The sequence below is a fragment of the Dendroctonus ponderosae genome, unplaced genomic scaffold (genome assembly GCF_020466585.1).
Source record: "Dendroctonus ponderosae isolate FM_Combo_2020 unplaced genomic scaffold, Dpon_F_20191213v2 Dpon_F_20191213_3, whole genome shotgun sequence".
NCBI classification, from domain to species: domain Eukaryota; kingdom Metazoa; phylum Arthropoda; class Insecta; order Coleoptera; family Curculionidae; genus Dendroctonus; species Dendroctonus ponderosae.
Genome location: NW_026018508.1, coordinates 5,439,716 through 5,450,960, shown reverse-complemented (window position 1 = coordinate 5,450,960; position 11,245 = coordinate 5,439,716). Strand labels below are relative to the sequence as shown.

At 32.4% G+C, this 11,245-nt stretch overlaps 1 protein-coding gene and 1 long non-coding RNA gene across 4 annotated transcripts in view; one reads left to right on the top strand and one right to left on the bottom strand.

The window, feature by feature from the left end:
* LOC109540307 (adenylate cyclase type 6) overlaps positions 1–11,245 on the bottom strand; it is a 232,004-nt gene that overhangs the window by 30,124 nt on the left and 190,635 nt on the right. For both annotated transcript variants that reach the window (XM_048665026.1, XM_048665025.1), the window contains exon 15: positions 2,837–2,995. In XM_048665026.1, the coding sequence (XP_048520983.1) occupies positions 2,837–2,995 (159 nt within the window). The remainder of the gene's footprint in view (positions 1–2,836; positions 2,996–11,245) is intronic.
* Positions 1–11,245, top strand: part of LOC125503896 — a 309,807-nt gene that overhangs the window by 108,946 nt on the left and 189,616 nt on the right. The gene's annotated exons all lie outside the window — the stretch shown is intronic.

The following is an 11,245-nucleotide window of genomic DNA, read 5'->3' as shown; positions in this document are numbered from 1 at the left end:
TGCCCTAGTTCTGAGAAGCACCGTTTCTAAGCTATTTGCAAAAAGGGAGAAAATTAATTTATTTTTGTTTAGATCAAGTTAACCGGGTACATGTTTTTTTCCATTTTTTAATATTGCGAATGTACACATAGGCTGCATGCGAAAGCTTTCCATTAATTGAAATAAATGAAATATTTAAATTGATTCCAGGAAATAGTCAATATTCATTCCATGTTATAAAGGATGATTGTTTTTAAAAATAAAGAAAAATATCTTCATTGTCAAAAGTTGGTCTTGCAACCCAGGGTTATGTAAACTTCGTTTTTCCAGTGGAATTAATTAAATCCGGTTAGTTATTAATATAATTCTCTCATATACGAATTCCTTAGAGAATTCAAATATGCTAATACGATCCCTCTACCGTATGCTAATGCGTGCTCCCTCAAAGCTGAGCAACTACAGAGTTTGGTAACAGCAGGTTATTTAATAGCAAACCGGCAAGTTATGTTTAGAGCGGCGATTTTGCTATTAAGCAGTTTAAGCTGTACCTTATACATAATTATGAAATTTGTTATATTCCATTCGTAAAACGATAAGAAGTTGCGTTATGGAATTAGCATAAGAAAGGCAAACACTTGGAACACAAAATTGCCTATTAGGATCGTTAAGTAAAACTGAAATAAATTATGAAACTTTCCAGAAAAATCCAAGTTTATGCATTCGGAGGTAATCCACACCCATTACACAAGGTTTAAAACTTTGTAATACTTATATTTTTATACTGCTGTACTGCTAAGTAGTGAACGAAATAAAATGAGTCCACTTAAGCAATAATAAAAAATAATAAAGTACGACCAACAACTTAATTTTCTCAAATGCAAGTGTCCAGAAAAAATCAAATCATTCAAATCCACCGTCAACTGAAGAAAACCCGTACTTAGATCCCTGAAGCTCTTTTTAGCATCTGTAGGCTGAAGGATTAAAGACCGTAAATGGTCAAATATAAATAATAACATGGTAAATTTTAACAGTGCATTTGAGACTCAAATATTATCTCAGAAGACATAAATTCACCATCACGCAATGTGTCAACTCGGTAAAAATATTCCGAGCGAGATAAATTATTCTTAGAGAAAAAAAATGCTAGTTTTAAAGGTTTCGAGTGTTAAATTGAAAGTACATCGTAAATTTTCAGAAAAATCCTTTGGAAAAACTTTTCTTCTGCGCTTTTAATTGAAATCGGTTGTTAATGGGGGGTAACTACGAAAATAAGTGCGCTACAGCTGCATTTGACTAAAATCTTTTCTATATAAATATTTAATTAAAACTTTTAATTTGAAAAAGTTGTTTGTTCTTGAAAAAACCGCGATACAGTTTCGTATCCTATAATCATTTAATGTCTTCTTTTGGTGAAGTATTTCGGATAGTTTTAAGTTACAAAACTTTAATTGCTGCTGTCTGATAAACTTGTAACGGTCCTTATTAGAATTAATAGCAGAAAGCGCAATTTAGCCAATCGAAATTTAAAATTGTAAATAGACAAAACGAAAGGCGGAAAATATGTAAATTAGCCAACAACATTTGTCAGTTTTATATTATTGAATTTAAAGAAACTCGGTGGATTGCTTGCTCAATTTTTGACGGTCTTTTTCTCATCTGGTTGTTTTTATTTAAATCCATTAAAGTGCAGAGTAAAATTCAGTAAAACAAAATTAATAATTTTAATAAAAGTAGCAATAATTTCAAAATAAATAAAAAACCTGAAGACACCTCAAAAAGAATGACTAAAATATTCGGAGACTTCATATCAAACTCAGTTAAAAATTCTTCAGACTTTCCACGCTTATTCGGATTAATTCCTTGTAATCCAAGATCTAGCTAATCGACCAATAACTTGCTTACTTTATGCCAAATTATATTTTTCTTCAGACGAAAACAGGTCAAAACTTTCAGCGAACTATTAAGCTTATATTGCATATAACACTTGCCTTGTACCTGGTAAAGATCTAAGTAAAGAAGTTATTACCTCAAATCAGTTTCTTTAGTATTTGATAACTTATTTAAAGTTATAATATTGTTCAGATATGTAGTCGTGGCTGTCAGATTTGCAGCGTGAAAAAAATATTTTTTTAAACGTTTAAAATTTTAGGTCCAAAGCGGGTGTCGTTTAAGAACGTTTATTAATGTTTTGAGGTGGATTATTCCTAGATAAAACTCTGAACTCTGCGACTGCCTTGTCAAAAGCTTTTTGCTTGTTGAGTGTTAAATAACTACCGCCTTGTAGGTATTCCAAACTTTTGAAAATTTTCGTTTTCTTTATAAATTCAAAATTAAAATGTTTGCAAAGGAGTAAAATGAAAACAGCTCTAAACAACGAAATAATAATAAACTCTTTTAACAAGACAGATACAGAAATAAAATCATTTGTGATACACGATTTCAGTCTTTCAAGATCAGAATATATACGGTAATCTTTGCGGAAATGTAGCAAAGCAATTACAGGACAGAACATAATGGAAACAGACAGCACTCACTAATAAATGTGGCCAAATTAGACTGTAGAATTGCAGTTAGGGCACTTACTAGAAAAAAATTGGTATAATAAAAACTAATAAATTAATTCTGCCTACAATAAAACTACATTGAAATGTCGACAGAATTACACACTTTCCGGCTGGTTTGCACCCAAGCCAATGCAAATGTGTTATTCGCTAGTAAATTAACACACTCCACGTTTGCATAGTGGAAATACTTTTCTTCTTCGCCTGTGACGAATATTTGTGCAACTTGATATTTAATATTTTACGCTGTGACGAAGTTGCTGTACATTAAATTCGGTGTATAGAAGTATAGTTACCCAGGAATTCCTCCACTTTCCATGTAATTAGCTAAAGTTACATCATTAGACCAGACATCAAATTGCCATTTGCGAAGTCCCAGTACGCCACAATGGACTCTGCCTGTATGAATGCCCACTCGCATATTAACATTTACGTCCATAACTCCCCGGACTAACCTGTAAGAAAAAAATGCTTTAAAAATGGGATTAATTTAATGCTTAATTAATTCACTTTATTCAAATACAGTTTATCTAACAGAGAAGAAGGGAGAAAGGTTGCTGCGTGTTTCAAGAACAAAAGAAGTTATAGGGTACAAAAGGTTATATTAGGATGTCCAGTGCGTAATGTTTACTCAAAACTCGATAAAAGTAACTTTCGATTTTCGCTCTTTTAACCATTTTCAGGGGTTCTAATAATGAACACCCATACAGATGCAAATTTCCATTACATGTGCATGAACCAAACCGACCGGCTTTTTCAATGAGTTTTCTTACTTTACATTGCGGTATAAAAATGACTTTTACATAAATTAAATATGTTATTAACGTAGGGCTCACCCCGTATGAACAGTACCCCAATGCAAGGTAAACACAATTTTTTGCCCAAACACTTAAAATAGAAAAATAAAAATAGTTTTTATCGAAGTAAATCACGTTTATCGGCAACACCAACGTAACATAAACCTTCTAGGCCAACCAAGGAAAATATCCGATGTATCAACTGAAACTTAAACGGTGGAAAAGTTATAATCCCATCAATATTATTTGCCCCCATGTATGAACGTAACGGATTACCTGGAGGACCTAAATCCACACGAAAGAAGATAACTGAGGGTCCTTCCAAGGGAATAAAACTTTTCGAAATAAAACCGGGAGTTTTGTCTTTACTCCGAAAATATTTCACGGAAAGGAAAGTGGATAGAAAATTTAAAGGCTCGAAGGCATTAGGAATTAATTACGAGAAAGATTGATTTAGACGTGCTTCATTAATGTTTGCAAAAAAATGCGGCGCGGAAAAGTTGTATTTCCTCGGGCGGTAAATTTTCTTTAACTGAGTGAAATACATTTTACCTAAATTAGGGATCGCTAATACGAATTCCGGTTTTGAATAATCTCCCTTATTCTCTGCAAATATTGTTTTGTTGCATCCGCTCTTTTGCATGCCCGAAAACAAACCGTTAATGCTAAATAACCCAAAATATGATGAGCGGCTTAAATTTATAAATTACAGATAAACTACAATTACGGTTTAAAATTTGCTGCCAACAAATAGTCATTAATTTAATTAAAAATTAGCAGAAGAAAATCGGAAACCTTTCAAGTGTTTTGGTTTGAAACAATGCCTAAAACCCTGCTATTATTTCGTAAATATCAATGGCCCTGGTAATAATAGAGTTTAAAAAAAGTAATAACTTTTGCAGTATTGGTAGGAAAAATCGTGAATTTTTTAGGCGTATTACTACACATTTTATTTTGCTCCAACATCTAGTTTATATACTTACAAGTGCAATAGGATTTGTAAGGAAGTGCAAAATATTATAGTGTAGAAATGATTTAAAGTTCTGTAGACTTGTCGGACGGCAGAACAACTTTATTTGCTTCAAGATGACACAGACAAATGTGTTTTTTGAGTAATTTAAAGAGAACAAATTGTTTGTTCCAACTAATTTTACAAAAATGTCATTTTTGAATTTAATATTGATAATAGGGCTAAAACTTGATAATAGGGCTAACGCAAATATTTTAATGTAATATGAAGTTCAGTAAGTAAATTTTCACATTAAAACCAATCAGGATATTATTAGAAGCTGGTCAAATATGAACTCAAAAGTGAGCAAAATGTTAAAAATTATTAGATACTTAGTTTTTAAAACAAGCAACCGATTTTTTAAGTGGTAGTAAATATAAACTGCCCAAATGAGGATTAATATTAAAAGGGCGGAAAGACCTTGTCGATGTATCTCCTAAGAAATCGAGAATGCCAAATATGAAAATTTGGAAGCCTTTATATTGTTTCATTTACGTTTTGCTAAACAATTTATTTTCAAACTGTTCGAAATTCTTCAGTGAAAACTGAATTACTTTTGAAAAACATTATAAATCTGTTTCTACCTAGTTGTCTAGTTGTGTTTCGTGGTTGTTTTAGCAGCCTTCTAAATTGAACTATGAGGATAAAATGCTGTAATATTTTGTAGCTAATGAAAAGCGTGGCGTGTCAAAGCGGGAAGCAATTGTTTAGAAAAGCTGGAGCTGCTTAAAGAGCAATATAAACTTTTCCAGAATCTGAGGCTTACAGTATTAACGTGAAAGGTTTCCGGTGTTTTCATTTAAGGAACATCGATCTTGTACAGAGTATTCACATTGTTCTGACGGAAAAGAACCTCAATATAATAAAAGCGTCGGAAACGAATTTTTATGTGATCCAATCCAAAGTCGGATTTGTAGTAAACTACCTTCCGTAAATAATGTACTTATCAAAAAGAAAAAAGAAACACACATGTGTTTTATGTCCAAATACACGTTTATCTTAGAAGAAATTATGGTTGCTTCTGGAAAGTTTGCTATGAGCTCAACTAATTGTTGAAAATAGAAAATGGGGGAAACCGAAAAACTATAATAAACAGAAAACTCGTTAAATATGCAAAACTTATTACATTAGAGTTGCTAAACTTCCAAAGGTATAAAATAGGAAACCCTATAACGTTACGGTCGAAAATATTTCAATTTTAAATTTGTGCGAAAATGTTCATAGGGAATATATGTTTATATACAATACCTACGAGCTTTCGATTCTCTTTTTTTCGATTTCAATTCGATATTTTCCGCTAAATTCCCAACTGATTCCAAATTTCAAGCAAATAATCATCAATATTTGTGAAGAAATCAAAACTATAAATGCAGAAATCAGCACATGTTTTCGTAGTAGCAACGAAATGCTGGATGACGCGTTGGTGTTAATCGATGATGACTGATTACCCATGAATTAGATACTCGAATGTGTTGTTGAACTAACATTTGGCATTGATGGACTGGCAAAGTTTCCAAAATCAAGTTTTTTTAAGCCACGCTAACGAGCTAACTTTTCAACCGATTGCCTGATCTAGTAGTATTAACTAGTCATGTAGCCAGGAATCGTTAACTGTAACTGTTTAAAGACACAATGATTTAAAGTATAAAAGGAAACTGCATTGAACATAGAACTAGTTTACTTCTCTTAAGAGGCAAACGTGATCAAGAAGTTCGACGATACAAAAAATTATAGTTGAAAACAATACATACTTTTAATTTTTTACAAACTTCTTTTTGGGTATTTCGCCTCAAAAATTTTTGTCTTTAAAAAAGACAGAATTTCCTCACGTCTTTTATTACAGATTGATAAATAGTGCTCCCATTTCGCAATAAGAACGAATTATTTATCAAAAAGTAATCAAGAACTATCACCTAGAGGATATTCTGCGACACACTTAGGCTCAAGCTGTAAGAGAGCATTTCTTAAAAAATCTCTTACAGCTTGAGCCTAAGTGTGCCTTAAATACATACTTTTAAGTTACAAAAAATTTAAAAATAAATAATATTGAAGACTTTATGTACTTGATAGACTAAGTACTCCCATACTCAGTCATATTCACGAAATGCGTAAAGTACTTTTCCTAATTTTTCAAATTTCCTCTAAGAAAAGTTCAAGTTCTCTTATAGCGACAAACCCCGACGCATAGAACAGAAATACTGTGGGAAAGATTAAAAATAGAAAGTCATACAATTATATGTTTTCATTAAATTGCAGTTGTATTTTAGGATGTTCAATAATCTTGGGGAAGTCAATCTTTTTATATAATGGAAAGGTTTAATGCGTTTGAATAATTAGACATTTGTTAATCAAAACCTTGAATTCAATCTATATGGGAAATACTCCTACGAAAATATGAAAACTCGGTGTCCAGGCATCTGAACCCCCAAGATGTTTGAGTCATTTTTTACCAGCAATACTTTATTACATTTGAATTATTTACAGTTTTTAAATGTAATTTTCAACACGTTATGATGTTCTGTTCTTTACAACGATGGTCAAATGGCACACAACTTTTTTATCTTTGTCATATCACGACTGTTAAGGCAAAATTAACGTAACAGATAGGGCAAAATCCAAAGACGTAAGAAATAGAGCAAAATGCAATTTCATTGTAGCAATTAAAGCTGCATAAAACTGTTTTAAAAAGAAGCTCAAACTTGCCAATTGTAAACGTCTTCTTGCCAATTGTAAAGAAACAGTTCTGTTTTTTTCCTAATTTCTTCCAGTTAAAATCCTTCGAGATAAATTATGCCAGTTTATTACGCAGCTCATTAAAACTTTACGACAAAAATCAAACAATTTTATTCAATTCAGAAATTATTAAAACAATTCTGTTAAGCGTAAACTACCTATTAGATTATAATAGGGAAAGGGCATTGAAATAAAATAACTATGTATTTATTTCAACACAAGCAGAACGTATTTTATTATGTTGTTGATACAACGAGTTCTTCAAGGCTCTCTTGTGAGACTAAAATTCATCGGTATATTCGGTTGAGCTTAACCATTTATGCTTAGATCAGCTACTCAAAATTACGAGTCGAATTCTCTGAACATAAACATAGATTATGGCTTTTACCCTTTTTGCTGACAATGAGTAATGATAACATTTATGTGGTATTTCCAATACTACCGATTTTTCAAAGGTTTCTGCTTATTTTAGCTCACCCTGAAAGTCTTAAAATCTATAACTATAGGTAGTTGTCGATAGTTAAATTGATTCAAAATGAAAATTTTTTTCTGTAAAATGCTTCAAATTAGATATAGATCAGTTAATGAACCGAAAAATTGCAATCAGCCTTAAATATGTAAGAAGCATTCAATAAATTGACAGTTGAATAATAAAAAAAATTAAGTGACTACACCTAACCGTTAAATTCGTGTTTGCCAATTTAAAATTTAAAAAAATTGGCTTTTGCCAATTTTCCAATCACTTTCATGATACCGATTGAATTATTTTTCGTGTTAAGAAAGTTAAAGTTAAGAAAAAACATTTAAAAAATTAACATTTATTAAGGTTGTACGATTATAACGCAGTAAAAGTTGGTGCCTAAAAATTTATTAAAGAGGGAAAACGATATTAAGCGAATGTACTAAACATTCTACAGTTGTAGATTGCCAAAAAGCAAAAAATGCTTTTATGAAAACATGGGCTGATGCTTAGTTTTCGAGAATGGGAAAGCAATTATTCAAACTGATTGAAATTTCGAATCAGTGTCATTTTTGCAAAAGAGCTTGATTGAAAAAAATTCACACAAACATACGTACCAGATGTACCATATGAGTATTGTGCATACAATTTCAAATTACCTAGTTGGATTTATATTTTGTTTTACAATTTTTTATACAGAACCTCCATATTCATTCCTGGGATAGCAGAATTTCGATTTGAGAAGCAACTCTTTTCTATAAAAGTATGACTGAGGGAAGCCCAATATTATAGATGCAACTTTTATTGCTTTTAATAATATACGCGTATATGTGGATCGGCTATTTTACATTATATAGCTTTATTTTGAAAGGCTAGGATGTTTAATTTTTGAGCTACTCACTCACATACCAACTCAGCTATTTGAAACAAGAGCTTTCCAACCGCTCCAATACCGAAATTTGTCAGCGATTGTCAGCGATGAAGCTGCAGGAAAAACATTTATCAGTTTTAGGTGTAGTTGGCGTAAGCTTGTATGACACGAAATCAGTAACGACACGCCGTACCCATATCAAGGAAAAAGTTAACAAAGTGGAGTTTTAACAAGCATGAAAAATGTGTGAAAGCGCGCTGTCGCTGATAGAGCGATAGTTTGTCCAAACGCATAGAAAATTAGGAACTTTAATCATTTGCCTGTCTCTAAAATTTCGGATCTTAGGGAAATTTCCATTTGAGAAAACCGACATATCCTATATAAATCTCGCTGCTTCAAATGATTAGCGAGACTGCTTCAAATGATTAGCGCTTGCAAGAACGCTCAAAGCAATGTTTTGTGTAGCGATAAAATGTTTCCATCAAACCGATTTACCTGCTATTAAGCCCAACGGTTGAAATGAGCTCCTGAACGTAAACGATTGTAAATAGACAACTATTTAAAGTGTTTTCCATTTACACACACATAGACACTGCACTGAAGCTTTCACGAGTTAATTTGTAGTAAATATTTGCAAATTTTTTGTAAATCTCCAGTCTGAAAAGAAACTAAACCTGTTCAGTGGAAAATCGATGTTTCGAGGACCCTGTTTATTTCAGAACGTATGTCTTGACTTGACAAGCCACAAATGGATCCTGCGAAGAGACTAACAGAAAAGGGTAAAGCTAATTTAGGAAAAACGATCTCCCTCTATTAACGGAACGTGTTTTTTCTTGTCCGGTTGCCAGAAACGATTTATACTAGACGAGACAGGTACAGCAATTCCTTTATCTGAAACATTTGAGAGTGTTTTTCGTAAAAGTCGCCCTGATATTTAATGAACGTGAATTGTGGAAACACGTTTTCCATTTATAAAATTCATCTAACAGGGTCACAAATAATACGTGTTTTTTTGATTCTGTAAACGAGAAACACAAATGTTACGCGAAACTCAAGTTATCGTTAATATAGCAAAAATATTTATGCTCGGGATTAGAAATGATACCTGTTGTTTGAAAAATAACGTCATATATGTCTGTTTCCATGCTGTATGATGATATTTCTCAGCATTTTTTCAATTTATACGGAGTGACAATTTGAAAACTTCCGACCCTTAATATCTTTCTTGCGGTTAGAAATATGAACAATCCGAAAGACGTGAATTTTGTTTATATGGGGAATACTTTAAATAAACATGTCACCCTCAGAATCTTAAAGGGGTATGGAAAAGAAAATCGAACGCCCTTTAAAACGATATGCCACTTGACCCATTCCCATTTAAGATTCTAAGGGTGACATCTACCCCTTCTAGTGGGTTGCAACAAGAAGGCTAAAAATATTTATTTAAGATGTCCCCCTTACAAACAAAATTCACGCCTTTCGGATTTTTGATATTTTTAACCGCAAGGAAGATGTTAAGGGTGGGCAGTTTTCAAATTGATACCCCCTGTATGATTAAATACTGTTANGGGGTGTTCTGTAAACTGCTTTGCTTCTAAAAACAAATTTCGCTCTTATTGCGGCTTGTGACATCAAAGCGATTCTTTCGGTAAAAAGCTGGCTTTGATATTTCTCTTTACCGATTCTAACTACTTCGTTCATTGCACATTTGTACAGTAAATTTGATGGGTGAAACATTCCCCTCGCGCTGTTTGTTCACTCGGAGGGGTTCCGAGAAGTTCGTTTTTTTTTCAGCTGGCAATTGTGCACACTTAGTATGTGCACAGTTATTATTCGGGTTTCGGTTTATTTAGTCAGTTCGTCAATGAACTTGGTGCCTTGTTGGAGTTTGATTTCGGGCATTACGAACTTGGCTAAAATTTAAATCGTTCACAGAACGCTGAATCTTTTAAGTCAATAACATTTTTATTTCTACCTGTATTAGAAACAATGCAACAGCAACAACATACATTTATTTTTTGAATAAGTATGAAGAGTTTACAGAGGCAATAAATATTTGGTGCTGTAAAAAACCTACTTTTTTTCAATCAACATTGCAAAGTATTTGATAGTTAAAAGCACATTTTATGACCATTTCTCCATTTTACGGTGTTATTTATTATACGATTTTAGAGTTACTAATATTAACTTCAACTCAAGTTTGTAAGTTCAAATCATTTTAATGTCCCTAATTATTACATTTAGTCATTCAAACTTTACTACAGGAAGTCTTTCACATGTATTTCAGAACTTTTTCAAAACGTAGACATTTGAATTTTTTGTCTTTCTGATGTTAAATATCCAGTAAAATTTTGTATCTAATGGCGAGTGCATTTGTCCCAAGTCACCATTTGATAAAGCTAAAGGGCCAGCATCTAACACTAATAACGTTTTAAAAATTAGTTCATGCAGATGTTGGTAACTGATTTTTAGTGGCTTTCTAGAGTGAAGAGGTATGCCAATCACAAACAGTTTACGTCACAACCGAATTATAAACTGGATGAAAAATAGAATTTCTCAAACCACAAAAACAGTAAAGATTGAGAGAACTTTCAACTGAAAAATATGCATAGGGAAATAAAAATTATTGTATGAAATTCTAGTAATTGTATGAAGATATTTGCTTGCCACGTGCTGGATTCCTCTTTGTTCTCTAAGATCTTCCTTTCCTATTCTATCCAATAACGTTTCCTAAAATGGTTCCCACTGTTTTCAGTTTTATTTATTTGGTCCTCCACATGACCGCTTTCAAGCATCCTGAAATACCAGAGGAGCTCACCCTCTGCTTGAGTTTAT